Source organism: Grammomys surdaster, unplaced genomic scaffold (genome assembly GCF_004785775.1).
Source record: "Grammomys surdaster isolate TR1022 unplaced genomic scaffold, NIH_TR_1.0 242, whole genome shotgun sequence".
Taxonomy (NCBI): domain Eukaryota; kingdom Metazoa; phylum Chordata; class Mammalia; order Rodentia; family Muridae; genus Grammomys; species Grammomys surdaster.
Window position 1 is genome coordinate 177,840 of NW_021604687.1, and position 20,493 is coordinate 198,332.

Sequence of the window (20,493 nt, forward strand, 5' to 3'; positions counted from 1 at the left end):
TCTCTCTCTCTCTCTCTCTCTCTCTCTCTCTCTCTCTCTCTCTCTCTCTCCCTCTCTCCCTCCCTCCCCCTCTCTCTCTCTCTTTCTTTCCTTCTTTCCTTCTTTCCTTCTTTCCTCCCTCCTTCCTTCCTTTCTTTTCTCCTTTCCCTCTCAACAGGAAGCTGCTACTAAAAACTTCACAAGCCACTGGACAGATGCTCCCACCTTCTATGCCACCAGGACAGTGCTTGAAGAAGGGCAGTGGCCCACACCTGGAGTGGAGCTCAGGAGAAACACCAGCACCTGGGGCTTGGAAGAGACAAGTTTTCTGACTTCTATTACACCACACACAAAGGCCAACAAGACAGTGCCCTACATGCAGGGCCCACAGGGCCAGTGCTGGGAGACATACGTTGGCCAGGTGTTTCCCTCTCCCCTTTGAGAAGTCTCAAAAAGCATCCCACCCTGGGAACTCTCTGGGGCATCACTGTCCCTTTTTCAAGGATAACTATATGGAATCCAGGGAGATTTTATTTTTCTATGCTCTGGGACTCAAAATTAATCCTAGTGATCAGACCAAAGTCACTGTGGAGCAGTAACTAAGCAGAGTCCTTGTAAAAGGTCATCACCTCATGGGCACATCTAGTTAAAAGCTTGTGTTTCAGAACCTCAGACCTTAGCGTCTTCCCTATAAAGATATGAAGGAAAACCATTAGAGGGATCCTGGCTCTGGCTCTTTGAAGGGACAGGAACAGGGAGAACCAGGAAGAAAACTGTGGAGAATACAGGTGGGGAGAATTGAGGGGGCAGGGCATGGTTGCAGCAGAACCCAATGTATTGCAGGAGATGCTGAAGCTGTCTGTCATCGACATGCTCTTCACTGTCGCCAGCATCCTCCTCATAGACTTCTTCCGAGGACTTTTTGTTCGATACCTAAGTGACTATTGGTGTTGGGACCTTGAAAGCAAGTTTGTAAGTAAAATACTTCCCCCAGTATTTCACTTGGAGAAGGCTCTAGAAGTAAATCTATCATTTCCTGTTGGCTTGTCGACAAATCAGGCATGTATCATATAGCATTTTCTGGGGATTCTACTTGTATTCATCTCAAATAGAGGAAAACAGACCTAAGAAGTGATTCCATTCAAGTCTAGATTAATGAGCCTACAAGATTCCTGGAGATACTTACAAAAGCTTGAGTAAAGGGTTACTTATAGATACATGGGTGACTTGGGCAGCTACTTCACTAAAATGCCAACACCAGTATGGGTGATGTCAGCAAAGCCTGCTGCAAAACTTGCAGGCAGTGCCACTGAAGAGGCTTTCCTTTTCTTGTGAACTGCTTGCATAGCATAGGGGAGACCCTTCTGAGCCTTGGACAGTTTTTGAGCCTCTAAGTCTTGCCTTACCTAAGTCATCTGACCCTCTTTCAGAAGGGAATGCTTCAGTCCAAGGAGATATCTACATAAAAGCATGGCCCAGGGAGTGAGGCAGATATAACACAAAGGGGATTCATGAGAGAAAAGGAGGGGGCAAGCACCACTGAGCTCCTGCCCCAGGTTTTGATTAGACTATTAGCTGGAGAGCCAGCAAGACAGTGATCGATGAGTATCTACAAGCACAAAGGAGTTGGTACAAATGGACAGAGTGCACTACTGTTCAAAAGGACTTTATGACTAAGTTCTTAATCCAAATGATCTTTTCTGACAGCCTGAATATGGAGAATTCAAGATTGCCGAGAATGTACTACACCTTGTCTACAATCAAGGCATGATTTGGTATGTGTCAGTCCTGCTTCCCGGCTTCTCTAATGTCATCTGGGCTAAGGATTCAATTGACTCAAATGGACCCTATACACGCAGCCATAAGCATCATCTGGATGACCCTAGCCCTAATCCTAGCCCCTAACCCTAACCCCTAACCCCTAGCCCCTAACCCTAACCCCAACCCTAACCCTAACCCCTAACCCCTAACCCCTAACCCCTAACCCCTAGCCCCTAACCCTAACCCCTAACCCCTAACCCCTAACCCCTAACCCCTAACCCTAACCCCTAACCCCTAACCCCTAACCCCTAACCCTAACCCCAACCCCAACCCTTAACCCCTAACCCCTAATCCTAACCCTGTGACTAATTCTTGGGTGAAGTGATTTTAGTAGTAACTTCCTGAGGATTTTACAGAAAGGAATGTCAGAGGGAGTGGCTCCTTTTTAAGCCACTTTTGGTCACAGCCCCTAAAGCATCTGCATAGGAAGTGGTGGAATGCTTCATCTGGGAAGGGGGTGAGCAAGCAGAGGACTGCTTCTTGCCAAGGTGTCAGGAAGTCTGAGCTTACACTGGAGCACTGAGAGACTGGCCCATCTTGGGCATTTCCCATCATTCCTTTTATGTAGACTCTAGGCCCAAATGGAGGCCTATTCTTCTGGACAACTGGCACATCCTGAGGGGTGCCCAGGATCCTGGCAAGACCCTTTGACTGGGGCACCTCCGGTGAAGCAGATCCTGTTCTTAGGGGCACTGGGGCACTGGCAGGAGTCATCTTGCCATTCTTTTCTCAGTAGTGGGTGGGGACCTCCTGCTTTACCTATGGGACCACAAATGGTGCTGTAAGTCCAAATACTGTCAGACAAAGAAAGAGAGGAAGCTTGGATATTCTATAGATTCAGAAAATACAACCTCCAACATCTGTCACAGACTGCATAGGGAGCCCAGTGGTATAAATCAAATGTTTGGAATCATATGTACTATTTATTTAATATGTGCTAGATCCCTGGAATGCTGAGCTAAATTTTTTACTGTGACTCAAGTAATTGCAGTCATTGTATGCAGTGGAAGATGATGAGGAGAGGCATGGGAGGCATGTCTGCCATAAGAGAGCAAAGGATTGTTCTTAAGACACTTATTAAACACTTCATCTTCCTGCCACTAAATATGAATTCCACAGGAATAGGTTCAATTGCATATCCAATACAAATTGATTTTAAACTAAAGTGGATTTTGTTGTGCCTCTGACATTTGTGCTGTGGCTAGGTATCCTATGTAGTCTGGGATAGCTGAGCACTCTCAGCTCATTGATTCTGCTCTTAGAAGTGTCTACATCTAGACATAGGGTCACTCTGGGAAATATGTGTTTGAGCAAATTGATTAGTTTGCCCAGGTTTGCCCTCCCGATTTACTTACTTGGTGATCGATCCTTTCTTTCACAATTTCAGACGATTAAGTAGACTAGTAGGTGTAAGGGTCGGAGAGCAACAGCCAACAAAAGTTGGGGACGTTTGACCTTTGTTGATTCAGTCTGAAACTCAGTAACTTATTAGCTTAGTTCTTGCCCTAGACTTGCAAAATCTACAGTTCATTCTGGGACCTAGTTCTCCAGTGTCTTCTCCCCAGAGGAGGCCTTTCCTTTTCCTAAGTGAGAAGAGAGATGAACACATCACCACCGCCCACCTACAGGGACTTATCATTCCTCTGGAATGTGGAGACTGGGTCTCGTATCTTCAGAAGATTTTTTCAGTTCTTGAAGTACAGGATGTGCATGTAATGTCTCGTACCCTTGCTCCATCATGGGGCACCTGTTGTGCAGCCCTGAATGTGTACACACAGAGACTGACTTGACCTCCTTCCATTTCAGGATGGGGGCCTTCTTCTCTCCGTGTCTGCCAGCATTCAATGTTCTCAAGCTCATTGGGCTGATGTACCTGAGGAGTTGGGCGGTGCTGACCTGCAATGTACCCCACCAGCAAGTGTTTCGAGCTTCCAGGTTGGTAGCAGTAGTCTCTGCCTTGAGCAGAGACCATGTATCCTCTGAGCATGCCTCTTCCAACAAGGGGCCTTCTAGCACACTATCTACCAAAACCCTCCAGTTTCTCTGCTTGGTTTCCCCATGAAGTCATGGCCTATGCCCCCACCCCTCCACCTTGGGATCGGCTGTCACCCCTTCGGAGCTCTTGACACATAATTTCTAAGTTTCTACTGATGTCTGATAATCATTTGGAAAAATAAATGTTAGGAATATCAGACTTTACCTTTCACAGACTCCACACAAGGGTACACCCAAGCACTTACATAAAGACAGAACACCCCCCAACCCTACTCCTTCTTCACAGCCCCCCTTTTACAGACCCAGTTGGGCTTGTCTGATTCTGTCACTTATGTAAAATGTGACACACAGAATGTGCTCCTTTGTGCCCAGATCTCTTATTTTCCGTTCAACATTGTGTCACTAAGGAAATACATACAACTGGCCTTCTGATTTCTTTATCTCCATCATGGCTGCTTCCGGCTGTTCACTGTTAGGGCTGACATTCCTGAACATTCTGCTAAGTGTCTTTTGTCAGGGGTACACCACAAAGTCTAATGCTGAGTTTTCAGGCAGGTTTGCATTAGTTCTCACAGTTGCTTAAAAGACAGAATTGTTCTATAATTGTGACAACACTTATTCTTCCCTGTATTTGCCCACATGGATTCAGAATGCAATTAGAATTGAATCTCACAATTAGACCCCAGATACAGTGCTTTGTCACAGCAATTATCTGTGTGTCTGACTGTCTCTATTAGTGGCTTCCATACATTTTTAACATGACCTGGATAGTAATCTATTTATATTTTATCTGATGATCACACATGCTTGTGTTTAGATATGTATGACTTTATATAGTTACATGTGATTATTTAATTTATACATATTTATAATACATATGTGTAGGTTTTCATGAATATATAGTTTGGAGGGATAGAGCCAGGGAGGAATGTCACATACCTTCTTTGTTATTTCCTTTTGAGCTGCTGTAACAGAATACTTGAACCTGGGCAGTTTACAAAATACATGTTTTGGCTCACTTTTCTGAAGCTAAAAGTCCAGACAAACCTAGGCTTTGCTTCTAAGATGTTCCTCAAATGCTGAGTCCTCTAGAGGAAAGAATAGGCCTTCCTGTGTTCTAGAAACACAAGGACCAAGAGAGCAAGTGGAATGAGCTGAATTTATATATCTGTACTAATTCCACTTATGTGAGTGGAGTCCTCATGGACCAAACTACCTCTTAAATATCCCACAAAAGCAACCATGTGTCAGAGTGAACTGTGGAAGGTACAAACATTAGCACTTGCCTCTCAAATTCCACATGGGACTTCTGGTTAAGTATTTTTTCAGCAGAAATGGAGAAAGACGGGAAAACCTACAGACAACGTAGTTAAGCATCAGTAGACCCATGGACTACACACAGGGCCTCACATGCTATATTTGTCTGAGCCACCACTGGGGAAGCCTGGGCAGCAAAGGCCCTTGATACCACCCTGGGACCCAAGGATGAGGCACCAGGGTTTACCCCAATAGAACATTCACTCTGAGCAGCAAGGAACAGAGAAATAAACAAAACAAGAGCAAATGTGATCCATGTCAGACGGCTCAGAGTCCCAACCAATAGACCTCCACCTCCTGGGACCTAAGAAGCATGCTCAAGGCTGTCAGAGGAGAGGAAGGCATTAGGTCAGGACCCTACTGTGTTCTAAGGTAGTTCTGAGATTTCTATGAGTAGAGCTAACTGAGTAAAAGCCATGTACACAGGGATAGGATCATTGCCTTCTTGGTTCACAGCTTATAAGTGCCCAGCCAGTATTTGTAAAGTGAACTTGCTGGAATGGAAGCTTCTTTCTGAAAGCTGATTTCTAGGTTTCTAAGCTGTGCAGGCCCCTCACACACAGCACTGACACGCATGTGCGTGTGTGGGTTTTTTGTGTGTGTGTGTATGTGTGTATATGTGTAGTGTGTGTGTGTACATGTGTGTGTTACTCTGTATATATGCAAGTGCATGCGCATACATTTGTGCGTATGTGTGGAGGCCAGAAGTTGATATCAGGCATCTTTCTCAATTACTCTTATCTTATGCTTTACCGACCTGGCCAGGCTGACTGGCCAGTAAGCTGCAGGGACTCTCCTGTCTCTGCCTCCCCGTTGCTGGGATTTCAAGTATGCTGCCCACTCCAGCCTTTTGACACGGGTCCCAGAGATCAAACTCAGGGCCTCTTGCTCGTGCAGCAAGTGCTTTACTGACTGAGCCATCTCTCCAGGCCCCTAATAAGAGAACAGTTCCATCCAGAGAGGTGGTGGCTACTTCTGGGTGGTTATGTGGACACACTCATTCAGCCTCTGGAATGAATGCTGCTGCATGATACTTGCTCTTTCTGCAGATCCAACAACTTCTACCTGGCAATGCTCTTGTTCATGTTGTTCCTCTGCATGCTGCCGACCATCTTTGCCATTGTCCACTACAAGCCATCTCTGAACTGTGGCCCCTTCAGGTAACACACACAGAAAAATGAAATGAGTAAGCAAGCAAACAGATAAATTAATATAATACAATACAATATTTTTAAATAACAGAAAACAATCAACAGAGCATGGTGTGGTTTATCACCCCTATCATCCTAGTATTTGGGAGGCTGAGGCAGGGGGACTGTCAATAGTTTAAGGTCAGCCTGAGCTGCTGAGTAAGACTCTGTCTTAAAACTGAAAACATACTTCCGTACAATATATACAGACTGAGTAGGTTATAGTTATATATTTAGAAATATACGTATGCATATACAATATTCATATATGTATGTAATGTCAGTTGATGAAAAATAGATCATGGGTTTGAAAGAGCGCAAGTGGGGGGATCTAAAGAAGGGTTTGGAAGCAGAAAAGAAAAGGAGAGGAAAGGAGCAGATGGATGTACAGACACCTATGTGGCTGAAGCCAGGCTTTATTTGAAGACAGTCCATGCCAGCTTTCTGTCTGGAGTATCTCGCTGTGGCCATACAGAAATCTCAACTGCCACTCTCATCTTTGCCTAAGTTGGTTTTGACCCAGGAAGCATTGGAGGTGTCTTCATTTACCCACTAAAAGCCAGTGCCTCACAGTTCCATCAGTGACTTCACCTCCAGACCTTCTGGGTAACTAGATCACTACTCCACGTAACTTCAGGAATGTTAGGCATCTTTGTCATTTGGAGATTTGCCTCCAAATATATGTAGCTGCTTTTGGAGATCCACCTCTAGACACTCAAACATTTTTGATAGATCTTAAAACATTCCCTAGGCAAAGGCAGTCCAATCTGGATTATCTTTTTCTTTCTCACAGCGGACAAGAGAAAATTTATGACATCGTGTCAGAGACGATAGAGAATGACTTCCCCACGTGGTTTCACGCTGTGGTTGGACATATCAGCAGTCCCGTGGTGATACTTCCAGCTGTGCTGCTTCTGTTGTGAGTGCTATACCTCCCAGCTGGCAGGAGGCATCACATCTCCCAGCCTCCAGGGTCTGTCAAAACTCCCAGACTTGAGGGAACACTGCTCCTCCCAGCCTCCAGAGGGTGCCACACCTCTCAGCCTTCTAGGACAGCTGTGTGTGTAGCCACCTGATCACACGGATGTCCAATAATTAAATAAAATTAGTCCATTCAGAGAGCAAGGTTTAATGATCCAAACATTGATCCTGAGCCACACTTCAGAGTAGCACAAGCCACTGTGCCATGGAGGGATGGCTGCATAGCTATAGAGTCAACCACATCATCTGGTAGATTACTGTGACCACTCTTAACAGGGCCGGACACTATTAATACCAGTATAGTATTCTGCAGAAGTATAGATAATTTTGAAATGTCATAGTTCAGCTGAGTAGCTTATGTTTATTAGGTCTTTCAGAGAGAAGCGAAACTAGTAGCCACAGCTTGATTGGCCACAAGGTGCCTGCTGGTCTTGGTACCTTATATTTATTGTCAAAGTGCAGAATCTGAACAAAGTGTGGAAAGCAAAAGAAAAAAAAATGAAGTTGTGCTTTCCCAGTGGCCACAGGCTATGAGAAAGAAAGCACATGTATTTCTGTTCAAGATTCATAGGTTAGTGAGTAGCACACTTCTATCCTAGAAACCCTCACTTCTGTTGCTACCTGGGCAGGGCTGGAAGGCTAAAGAACCAGTTTAAAGAAACCCGCTTACTATTCCATGTCCTTCCGTGCCAGCATGCTCATCTACTACCTTCAGAGTATTGCGAGATCACTGAAGCTCAGCAGCCAGCAACTCAGGATGCAGATCCAAAACGCAAGTATCATCTGAACTCAGCTCTTATCCATGCCAGTGTCAGCCCTGGCTATATACCTGCACCCTCTCCAGCATGAGAGTCCAAAGCAGCTCTAACCCTCAGGTTATACTACATATGCACTATGGTACAAAGTGACTACCCACCAAGTCCCCTCAAATTATTTCTAATCCCCAGTGGTTGCTTGCTTTCGCTGGGAGCAAGCCTGCTCACTTAAGCAGTCTTTACATGGCCTCATCAGGCTCCCAGTGTGCCAGGCTTCCCTGTAGCTTTAATAGTCTGGTGAAGAGCCACCCTAACCTGGATCAACTTTGACCCTTGAGCCCCTAGTACTGTTTGAACCCCAAGCCCTCTTCTCTCCTCTTTCTTATTGTTTAGATTTTGTGTGGCATACACTCCTTTCCACATGGAATACACACCTCTCCTAAAATAACCAGATTGAGGCAGTTACTCCCAGACCTTCTATTTCTTCTCTGTATCTGCTCCCTCAGGGTTAGGAGGAGGCCAGGGAGGTATCCAAGGTATCAAACTCTCTGGGTCATGTCTATCCTGAAAGTCACGCTTCCTGAAGTGAGGCCTCCTGCTCACCTCTGTCTCTCACCATCATTGAACAATGCCATGAACCCTTTTCACTAAGGAAAGGAAAACAGCTGCTCCCATACATACAAATTTATGTAAAGGGGCAACAGCCTGGCTTTGTGAAATGTCAAGTTAGGAATCCATTTCCAGTTGCAGGGCATTTTGCCCATGGGCCTCTCTCTAGTGCCCGATCTGTATTTTCTTTGTGACTCAAACCATTTCAGGCTGAGCTTCCCTGATCTAAATATCTGAATTGCTTCAGGACCTGAAAGTCCTGGAGTGTCAACCTGAGGCCCGAGTGTAAAATTCCACAACATGAAACTCTTTTGTGTACAAAAACTGTCAAAAATAATATTCTATAAAATCACCTCCAAGCTGAATGTGCTCAACACAGGTAAAGCAAAATGTTTCTCATTTGAGACTTGAGTCTCATTCCCTAAAATAACCAGAATATTAAACTGTCCAGGTCCCAACCCCTTCAGCTGTAGGATACCTCTATTTGCCTTGGCAGAGTCTCATACATGCATGAATTAATTTTCCTTACAGGAAACCTATCAGGCACAAAACCTTGGCTTTTCCATGTGTATGTTTATCTACTCAAATAATAGGTCTAGTTTCTATGACCTGAGCATTCTGTCCTCGGTGGTACTATTATGCCCAAAGTATGAATAATAGCACTCAAGTCTTTTTCTCTCTCTCTGCGAAGTAAAATGGTAACTGCTTCCTCTTAAACCTAAAGTAAACTGGTTGCCATTTCTATTTTCCAGGCGAGATCTGAAGATAAGAAAAAGGTTGCCCAAATGGTAGAGGGTGAGTCTCTACTCTCTAAGTTGATAAGCATTTACCAAGGGGGCCTCATAACCAGTGCTGGATTTTCACAAGTCATTGAGTACACTGAAGTAAAACCAGGGCCAGCCACTGCTCTAAGCCCTTGATTTAACCATGTGCAAGCCTATAACTAACCCCCAAACCTCTGTCATCAGAAGGGGGCTTTGAAACAAGAGAGAAAACTCAGTGTGGTAAGATGGAAAATGTTCAAGAACCTGCTTGTCTAATCACTTTGTGTATGTCCTCTCAGGTATCCATCTCTTCCCACGTGAGTCCACCCCCACAGGTCTCTATCCAGGCTCCCACATTCCTAAGTTCTGTCTTCTCTGACCTACTGCCCTAGCCGTCCCTAGTGATGCCAGGCAGGCAGGCTCAGCCACTGAAGCAGATTTGAGTGAAAATTCAATGCCAAAGACTCTCCAAGGTCATAACTTCTTGTCCCCAGTACTCCAAACTCAGACCCATTAAGGAGAAGAGCAAGCTATGCCCCAAGAAGGAAGGCGAGTATGGGAAACAGATATCTGGCATGGCTAGAAGTCCAGATTTGGGGGTGGAGTAACAGGTGAGAGTCGATGCACTGATACTCAGTGGGTAGCATTGAGCTGGCACAGCCCACACTACCTGCCAGAGAATGGCAGAAAATGGACTCAAACGTTGCCATGAGCTAGCTCCTGTAACTATTTTAAAGTGAACTGTCCGGTAGAGAGCTCTTCTCTTCCAGAAGGATTAAACCTAAGGGTTACATTCCATGTGAAGGAGTCACCAGGTGACATGTGCTATAAAACCCATTGTAACTGTTAGAGATGAACTGTCAATTCAGTACTGTATTATCTAGGCAGAGCCATGCCCTCACACAACCAGAATCTACACACACTTTCTCCAACAGCCTTCCTTGCCTTGGGGGTATCAGATTGTATCCTTTAGTCTCAGGGTACAACACTGGGCTTCTCCATTCCTTGCTTAAGTTGCCTGGATACCATGTTTCAGATGGCCGAATGTGTATTGCCAAGAGTCTACTACGTTTGTAGGTGCAACTGATGACTGTAAACTCAGTTGCTATCAAAGTTCCTTAGCTAAATCAGCTCTGTGACAGCCAGTGTTCTGTTGTAATAATAAATACATCCCATTCTTGTAAGGATGGAAGAATTTGTTTTGGCTCACAGTTTTGGGTTTCAGTCTATGTTCCATTGGCCCATTGCTTAGGAAGGGGCACACCACCCTGCGATAGTGTGCCAAGAAAACCTGTTCACCTCACAGTTAGAAGCAGAAAGGAGTCTCACAATCCCCTTAGAGCACATGACCTCTATGACCAGAGGACTTAGCACCAGACTGTAGTCTTAAAGGCTCCATCTTTTCCCAAAGTTCCAGATAAGACCAAGTCTTAGCATGTGCCATGTGCAGATTTTATGGTTCAAAGCACAGTAAACCTGGACATGTCACGTGCTCTTTCCTCTGCCCACAGCTCGAATCCAGACTCATGAAGAAAGCAGCAAGAGGCTTCTAAAGGACAGTGACCTTATCAGCCAGCTGTCCTCAGCGTACATGGCAACATCCCAAAACAATTGCAACATGCTCAACTTTGACTCTCTGAGTAACAGGAGCCTCAGGATGGAGACCATCACAAGGTCCCTGCCCCAGAGTCCTGGACAAGGGTCCAGGGGCCTCTGCTCTCCTCTTCCAGATGGATCTAGGTCAAGGCCAGAGCAGGACATCAATAGGTGAGGGTGAACTCTGCTACAAAAAGAAACAAGGCTTCTTAAATATAATGCCAGTGGTGGACTGGAACCATTAGGAAGCTGAGGCCATTAAATTCCAGGACTGCCAGAAGGAGTCAGAAAGCAGGGAGTGCCCAGGACCTGAGAATGTGGAAGTGGTGTCGGGGAGGGGAGGCCAAGAGTTTTGAAACTACATTATCATATAATCTATAAGTACATCTTCCTCACAGCCTAGTATACATATTTCTGTAACCTGGGAAAGTAAGATGTTGCTTAACAGTTCATGTTCCAAGTTAGCATTTTAGGACTGAGAAGCAGAAGGTACAACTCCCCACGGACATCCTCAGTAGCCTGGGGAGTTCCTCAAGACTTTGAACAACCTGATTCAGGCCAGACTTAGATCTGATCCATCCAGGGATGAAGTTCAGAACTAGCCAGTTTAGATAGTAGAGCTGAGGCTAGTAAAGGCATTTTAATTCAGGCTTAAGCAGGAGGGTTAAGTGAAAGAGAGGTACGCTCGGAAGGAACGCCAAGGCGCACTAGAAAGCACGGGTGAGCTCAACAGGCACAGCTCATTGTTTTTGTGTTGTTGCTGTTGTTGTTGTCATTTGTTTGCATGGACAACACAATGTAGGACTTTGGTAGGTTGAAGTTATTATTTGCAAAGGTTTATTAAGAAACTTAAATGAGACCTGACAGGATGACAATGTATAAGGTAGAAACATAGATCTCAGGGACACAGAAAGTCAGGGTGGCATCACTGGAAACAGAGTGAACAGTCTTGTCTGAGATAATCAGGCCTTGTCGAGGGAAGGAATAAAACTCTACACAAGGTCACATACATTCAGGCTTAATCCTGGTTCCTTACTACACATAAAGTATCTGTGGGTGAGAGGAGTATGAGCCCCCATGTCCCAACCGTCATAGCCAGTGTTGAGAAGGCTGGGATTCCTGCTTCGTGGCTAGTGGGAGGCTCCACTATACCCTGGGGTGATGAGCTCCTTCTCCCTGGGTCCCAGAGCTTCCCTATCTTTCTATCTGGCCTCATTCCACTTTCGGTCTCCGAATGGTAAATAGTCACTTCACATGCAGACTGATAAGTTATTGGCAAGACCTTCAATGTCTTATTTATTATGGGTCAGATGCTTCAATTTCATCTTCCAGAAAGCAGGAGAACCCAGCTTCCTTTACTATTCAAACAGCACCCAGAAGAATAAGGAGACAGAATTGTGTTCATCATTTGTAGTACAGTGGACACCATAGAGATAAATATATTTTTTCTTTTTCCTTTCTGTAAATTATCATAGAACTTGAGAAGTTGTTTTATGCCAGTTGTCTTCATATCCTTGGAGCACCTTGACAAGTAGGGAGGGATCTAGGTCATTCTTGGAAGGTCACTGGGGGCGAGGATCAAAGCACAGTCACTGGTCCCTTGAGCAGCTGTAGTTCCCCCAAGTGGACTTCCAGAGAGTGCCTGAGAAGCTGAAGAGCAGGTTAGCCCACTAGAGCAGTATTCGTAACATGCATTCCACAAACATTAGTCCCATAAAATGTTCCTAACAGAACCAGTGCTCTGCGATGACATATGCTAATGAGGCATGCCTTGATGTGCACCCCCACGGCGAGTGGCACCCCTTATCATATCAGGGCTCTGAGATGTTCAGTATGGTCCTGCTCCCTGAGTGCTTCCATGTATGCAGCCCACAGATCACCTACAGACACTGTAGAATTCCTGGAGATGTAGAGGGATACAGAGGCCATAGCAACTTAACCGCTTCTGTCTTACAGGTATCCACATGGGCCATGTTCCAGCACAGGCAACCTCCACAAGAACAGATCCTGCTCGTCTGTGACACAGACACAGCCCCTCAAAGATGTTCGCTCAGAGCCTCTTTCCCGTAAAGACTTTCAGCCAATCAGTCCTCCTTTCTGTGGATCTGGGGTCTCTGCCTTGATGACACATGGCCGCAATCCCCGTGCTCCCAGATACTATGTCGTTAATGAACGTGACTCTCACAAAAAGATCCACCCAGCTTTCTGGCCAGAAAGACATTTCAAGATAGATGCTTTAGGTGACATTGTAGAGCTGTACCCCAGGAATGTACAGCAGTACATGTCCTGGGCTCCCCACCAGCCTTGCTCTCCACAGCTGAGCGAAGAAGAGGAGGAGATGCTGAGGAGAGATTTGGTCCAGTGGTCAATCCCTGCTAGCTCCCTTACTGACCTCCCTCGGTCTTCTTGTTTTTATACTGGTGACAGATCAGAAAATAACACCAAAGACCCTAGATACCAGCGAAGGGTTTACTACAGATCTGGGGATAATAGTTTTGAAGACAAGCTTGAGAGGCCCACATTTGTACACAAAAAGCCACGATCCAGGAATGTCCAATACCCACAGCATCCCCTGAAGGCCAGAGTCAAAGCCAAGTTTGAGCCATCCTTCACAGAATCTGATTCTGTGTCAGCTGCATCCAGCAGTGACCAGCAAAATAGCAACAATGACCAATACCTGCATGTCATGTCCAGCCAAGGCAGATTTCCAAGATCTGCCAGCCAGCTGGGCAGGAGGAAGGCCAAGTCCAGGCAGGTACTGCCCACAGATCTAAATGACCTAATTTGTTCTAATGTCTAGGCTTCTTTCCATGTCCCTTCTTAAAGACTGAATCTCTTTGGAGGTACTGAGGGCACATGGTCCCGCTCTTTCCAAAAGAGAGAACCTACCTGTGAGGTGTTAGAGATCTGTGGAGCTTCTTTGGGATTATGCATCGCTGCTGTCTGAGGTTCTGAGACCCGGGGGCTGTGATTTCCTAGTCACAGCAATGGAGTGTGTGTGGCAATCCCAGTGCTTCTTTATGTCTAGCATACATCATCACTTCAGGCTGTCCATTTCAAGAAAATGCCAGGCCTTTGCTTCCATTCAGGGTGGCCATGCTCACCAGCAAGCCAGACATCTCAGAGGACCAACCTCAACACTCTTTTTATCTTTAATAATATGAGTGAGTGTTCTGCACTATGATCTTTTGACATACAAGTATCAGCACTCCATAGTGACCACCCAAAATCAGGTGGCCACCCTTGAAGTGTTCAGAGTACACAGTTTATGAGGACAATCAGTTTAGTAGTGGCCAGCATAGTACACTGCAAACTTATTTAACTCTGTATTACTCAAATCAGAACCTAGATTAGAAATGATCCCAAATTTATAGCTAGGGAATTCCTGGTTCACCAGGAAGGATGGGGATTGAGACTCAGTACCATGCTCAGTTGGAACCAAGGCTCAAACATCCCCAAGACCAGCTGTCTTCTCACCTCTCAGCTCTGATTCCGTGTTTGCTGATCTTGTTTTCTCCCGGTGCCAATAGACTTCATTTAGTTCAGGTAGGAGGCGAAGAATTCACAGCCACAGAGATGCCAGGCCTGTATCCTCCACCTAACAAGTCCACAGAAAAGAGCAGAGCTGACATTACCCACTTCTCTCTGTGTCTGCTCACAAAGAGTTGTTCTTTGGCTCCCAGGACAGGCTCTGTGTTTGCTCCATCCCACGATAACGAGCCTGGTGCCCTGACTCCTACTTCCATATCACTTTCTAAAAGCTCTGACTTTTAACATTTCTGTCTCCTCTACTATGCTCGGAATGTCTGGGACAAAAGTGGCACCATGGGTCTACATTCCCAGTAACTGACACACAACAGATATCACCTGTGTGTTTCCTGTCACTGCTGTCGATTAGAATACAATGGGGGACCCTCCACACATTGAATTTCTTTGGAAACAGAGAGCATCGCATTGATGATACCATGGTCTGGTAAGCCATGAACATATGCAGCATCCAGAGTGAGGGAAAGGTTTCACAAGTAAATGAAGCTTTCATAAGCTCTTTCAGTCAACTCTCCTTGCTAGCGAGATCAGCAGCAAGAGTAGCACCATCCCAAGGTCAAACAGATGTCCTTGCAGAGGTACAATCTGTACAAACTTGCAATTACCCTAGTGTCAGGCTGACCATATCTTCTGTTATCAGGTGCATGCATACCAATCTCCCTACATCACAACCCCTATGCTTTATTTGTTTTCTTGTCAGAGCAATTTCATTCTGACTCTTGTGATTTTTCACACCACAATAACAAACAAAGTGGCTTCATAGAATGCACACTTGACATTCTAGCATCTCCAGGGGTCGGGAATGCAGGCCTGGCTGGCTGGGACCTCTTCTCCAGGTCTCACCAGGCAGCAGCTGAGGCAAAAGCAAGGGTTAACATCTCACCAAGGCCCCCAACCCTCTTCCAGTCTCATGTGGTTCTTGGTCAGATGTTCAAGCCTTGAGGTTCTAGAGTTTCCTGCATGTACTTGCTATACAACATGGCTGATGTATCTTCACTGGCAGTGAAATGTGTTTCTATTTGGTTTCCAGTCCCTTTTGGCAGGGATAATATGGGTCCTCATTTTACAAATTGAAAACTGTTTGTCCTGATTCCTAGAAGTTGGCTCCCGGAGCCATTTTGGTTTTAACATCAAAGCACTCTAGAGCTGTACCTGGAAGACTGAAACAGGAGGAATGGACCACAAGTTCCAGGTCAGCTTGAGCTATATAGTGCCAGGCTAGCCTGAGCTATATAAGAATACTCAGAAGAGATAATCAGATTACTTTCTGGCCCCTACACTGGAGGTTCTCCCTCTCACACTGTCAAGAACTCAGTGTAAATCATCTCAGTAGACTGCTGTTGTTGAAATATTAAATAATCCCAGAGCTGGGTTCCTTCATACCTTAGAACATTTATGTTCCCACATGAAAGACACATACACAGCCTTTATATTTTAATATGCTTTTTGCAGCACAATACCTGGGCCACTGCCTACCCTCCATGCTGATAGAGTCTACTTTCCATCCATAACCCCATTATTACTTACTGTTTCAACTGAGCTGGTACTTGCTCCAAATGACCAGCCCACATTGCCATGTTTTCTGGTGGCTCCTTTCTCCTATCCTGCACTCTTCTAAGGTATGGTAGCTCTTCCCCTTCTGCCCCTTCCTCATGATTCCAAGCCCAGGAAAGCTAAACCCTACCTATGTCTCTTCTCCCCATCTATTGGCTGCTGGCATCTTTATTTGACAATCAGGATTAACTGGGATAAGGGACCCTCAGTGTCTTATCTGTGGATTTTCTTGTACAAATAGTTTTGGGGGATCCAAATTAACATTAGAATACAAACAGCATTAAACCAAACCAACTGTAGATTGTCATATTTACAGACACTGTATTGTGAATATATGCACATAAGCATCCATAGACAATACCTACATCTTAAGTCAATGCTATTCTCCTGTATCTATTACCATGTTCATTTGTATTTTGAGCTCTAGCACAGGACTGTGCACAGATGAAGCTCCCCTATGATAGATCATTGAATAAACTATATAATATCTCTTCTTTTTCTTCATGATGGGTACTGAAATAATTTCTGCGTCTTCCCTACTAAAAATGTGTGCTAAATATCTTTTGTATGTTTTCTTTGAGGTTATTAGTCTTTTAAAAGAGAAATGAGCTTGTTACAGGCTTTTCCAGTCTCTTCTTTATTAATCTTTGAAAGCCCACACGTTGCACCTCCTGCCTTGGCAGGCGATGGAAAAGTTTTCCTTAGAGGTGCACCAAGAACTTAATCTTGCTGCATTATGCAGGTTTTATCAATCTGATGAAAAATAATATATCAAATGGTTTTAATGCCTTTGCTCTTTTTTTTTCCCCCTGTCTCTGCAAGCCGATATGTGATTCACTTCTCAATGACTTTACCCACTCTCCTGCCATGGGACCCTCACCAGCGTGAATGGGTCCATGAAGCTCCTAACAAAAACACAGTTTTCTGATCACTCATCTCCCCCCACTCTCAGAAAACCAGTCCTATCGATGCTGTACAAACAGAAAGAGACCAAGCAGCCTTATCAAGCTTGCTTTGTGTAACTGTGGTTTCACCAGATGCCTGCATAGCTTAGTAATGATCTGTGGCAAGAGAGATTGTCTGCTTTATTATCCTGTCATCAAACTATTAGTGGTAGCATGATCTACTGTATTATTAAAAGTCTAGGGGACTGGAGAGATAACTCAGTGGTTAAAGTATGCACACTCTAGTGGAGACCCGAGGTGAATTCCATTCCCAGCACACTTGTTGAGAGCCTTATAATTTCCTGTACCTCTAGCTCCATCCAACAGCCTCTTCTGGCCTCCTAGAACACTGTGCTCATGTGCATATGCATTTACACACACACACACACACACACACACACCACACCACACTTATCCTAAAATATCACTACATAGCGACTGTGTTTTCCCCTTTTCACTTTTTGTTTGTTTGCAAGTGAATTGGGTCCTTCTATCTTTTCCCAGTTCCCGGTAGCCACTGGTCTCTACATCACAGTTCTGTGATTAGATGACTAGATGCTAAATGACTCAATTCAGGTAAAGTGCACATGTAGGGCAGCAGCTGGCAAGCAGTAAGCTTGAGTCAACAGCAACTGTTGCTAAGGGACTGATAAGCGGGCATCTCTATGCTTGTTTTCTAGATCTACAGCGTCCTGAGCTAATGCAATTAACATGTTGAGGCAGGCACTCCTGACCTGAGCACCTATCTTAAAGTCAGCTAGTGGTCCTGTGAGCTCTGCCAGGGCACCTGGTGGACTAAGAGGCTAGGGCCTCGTGGAAGGACACTGAACAATGAACTTAAGAGTTCAATTATTCATCTTCCCCTTCAGCTCTCAAGTACAGCCCCAAGCAGACTTCAAAGGAGCTCCTGTCTATGCCCGTGGGAGTGGTTTGTAGATGCTGCCCCGGTCCCCTTTACTCCATCCCATTGCTTTCCCTTCCCTGGGCTTGCCTCCAGCATCAAAACAGATGGACCAGCTCTAGGCTACCTCTGATCTCATCTGCCTTTGACAGCCAGTTTGTCACAGTCCTTGGATACAAAATTTACTTCTCTAAATATTTTGTCTACCCAGGACCTCCCATTTTAAGGAGAGCAAGGATTAAAGTTAATTATAATTAACTTTTTTGTTTTTGTAGGGCCTGGAGAAATTGGTTAGGAGTTAGGAGCATACACTACTGTGGCAGAGGACCCAAGTTCAGTCCCTAGCACCTGTGTTGGTTGGTTCACAACCAGCTCTAACTCCAACTCTGGGGTATCTTATAGCATCTTCTGGTCTCTGCCAGCATCTGTGCGTACATGCACACATGGACACATATAAATAAAAGTAAAACAATTTGTGGATAAAAATCTTCCCACTACACTTTGTAAGCATAGTCGCCTCTTCAATATTGATAGTTGCTAAAAGTGATTTTCTATATCAAAATTGGCTTTCCTGGACTGGCATAAAGCTCAGTGGGAGAGCATTTGCCTCACATGCCTAGGTTCATACTCAGCATTAAAAAGGGGAAGCAAGGGCAAGACACACTTCTGTTCATTTTTGTTTTCATATTGTTCAAGCTCAAACAAAATTCTAATAATCTCCATCCTGAGTCTCAAGCAAGAGTCACAGAACTTAATAGGCATACATTATATTGAACTCTAATTAGACTTTTAAAATGAAATAATGAAGCAGCATACAATGAATTAAAATGAAAAGAAGGTGTCTGGCTTACTCTGCACGGTTCTAAAATCACACCTTACTAGACTGGGACATTCTGAGTACTGGAACTTACCAATATCCCTAGCATGTAATGCTTGGTGGAGGAGAAATGTCCTGAGATGACATTGAGTCATCAAGTGATTTTGTCATTGTGTGAACATCATAGTGTGTTATGAAGAAGAGGTCTATAATGTCACTGGGAAACATCATCTCATGGGAACACTGTTTACATACTGTGTATGATCGATGTCTTATTTAGGGTGTCTATTGCAGTTATGAAACATCATGACCAAAAAGCATGTTGGGGAGGACAGGGTTTATTTGACTTACACTTCCAGATCATAGTCTGTCATTAGAGGAAGTCAGGACAGGAACTCAAGCAGGACTGGAACTTGGAGGCAGGAGCTGATGCAAAGGCCATGGACGGGTGCTGCTTCACATGGCTTGCTCAATCTGATTTCTTATAGAACTCAGGACCACCAGCCCCGGGATAGCACCACCCACAGTGGGCTGGGCCCTCCCCCACAGATCACCAATTGAGAAAATACCTTACAGCTGGATTTCATGGAAGCATCTTCCTCTCTGATGACTCTAGCTTGTGTCAAGTTGACACAGAAAACCAGCCAATACAATTGACCAAAATAACATCCTCGTGTGGTTCACAGCTACATTATTAACATTAACAAACTCACACACATGCTCATACACACACAGAGATGGACACATGCTTCTGTCTTACTCAATACATATTTGCACTTAATTGAGCAAATATATATTGTATGGTGTGTAAATGTTTACTGCACATCAAGTGCCATTCGAATTACTATTCACTATTAAGCCCTTTGGCCTTCATTTGAACTGATAGCACTATCACTTATTTCACTTTTCAAGTAAGACAATGAGAAAATTTTAAGGTCTGGAGTGGCTACTCATTTGCCATCAATGCTAAATGCTTGCCAACACAATGCGTGACTCGAACAATCTAATGAGTGCTGGCTTTATCTTTTTTAAAAATTACTTTTATATTGTATTTTTCAGTGCTGGAAATGCAATCCAAGGCCTTGAGCATAGTGTGCAAGTATTATCTAGCTGAACTGTACCCATCAGCCGAAAAGTTAGTGCTTGCCCCCCACCTCAAGTTACACGCTGTAGCCCTGCATAGCCTGTAGCTCATTATGTACACCAAACGAACAACAGACTTGTGGTAATCCTCCCTCCTCTGCCTCGTAAGTGCTAGGATTACAAGCAAGCACCACCATGCATGGCTTCCAAGCACAGACCTTTATATTCACAACACTGTTGCCATTCAACTGGTATATCTGACTTGTTTACCTGCTGTAACAGATGTAACAGATGACCATCTTAAACAGTGATCACATTTGGAGAAAGATAAGAAGTTACATTATATTCAGTTAAGCTTTAAACTCTATCCATGTCCTGCAAACAGCACATGGCTATTGATCAGAAGAGCTGCCTCCTATAAAGCCATATGGTTACACTCAGTCTGGCCCTCTGCTCTCTTGAGCAATCCTCCATGGCGCCAGCCTCAGTTCTCTCAGCTGTGTTACATGAGTTTAATGGGTACATAATATCCCACATAATGGGTATCTTGTAACTTTGCTTAATGTATTGGCAAATAAGTTAGTTTCTATTACAAGGGCAATCTTCTATGCTACTGTGCAAGTAAGGTTGTTGTGTTGAAG

At 44.6% G+C, this 20,493-nt stretch overlaps 1 protein-coding gene and 1 long non-coding RNA gene across 4 annotated transcripts in view; one reads left to right on the forward strand and one right to left on the reverse strand.

The window, feature by feature from the left end:
* Tmc3 (transmembrane channel like 3) overlaps positions 1–13,807 on the forward strand; it is a 36,738-nt gene extending 22,931 nt beyond the window's left edge. The window contains exons 13-23 of one of the 2 annotated variants that reach the window (XM_028774720.1): positions 158–400; positions 823–951; positions 1,687–1,754; positions 3,607–3,735; positions 6,162–6,272; positions 7,096–7,221; positions 7,977–8,055; positions 9,400–9,441; positions 9,797–9,884; positions 10,923–11,178; positions 12,964–13,807. In XM_028774720.1, the coding sequence (XP_028630553.1) occupies positions 158–400; positions 823–951; positions 1,687–1,754; positions 3,607–3,735; positions 6,162–6,272; positions 7,096–7,221; positions 7,977–8,055; positions 9,400–9,441; positions 9,797–9,884; positions 10,923–11,178; positions 12,964–13,807 (2,115 nt within the window). Of the gene's footprint in view, positions 1–157; positions 401–822; positions 952–1,686; positions 1,755–3,606; positions 3,736–6,161; positions 6,273–7,095; positions 7,222–7,976; positions 8,056–9,399; positions 9,443–9,796; positions 9,885–10,922; positions 11,179–12,963 lie in introns of both variants that reach the window. The other variant, XM_028774721.1, reaches the window with a different exon arrangement.
* The window catches only part of LOC114627052, a 16,285-nt gene continuing 1,792 nt past the window's right edge, over positions 6,001–20,493 (reverse strand). For both annotated transcript variants that reach the window (XR_003712329.1, XR_003712328.1), the window contains exons 2-3: positions 14,485–14,605; positions 6,001–6,266 (exon numbers count right to left, since the gene is read on the reverse strand). This is a non-coding gene — a long non-coding RNA (uncharacterized LOC114627052). The remainder of the gene's footprint in view (positions 6,267–14,484; positions 14,606–20,493) is intronic.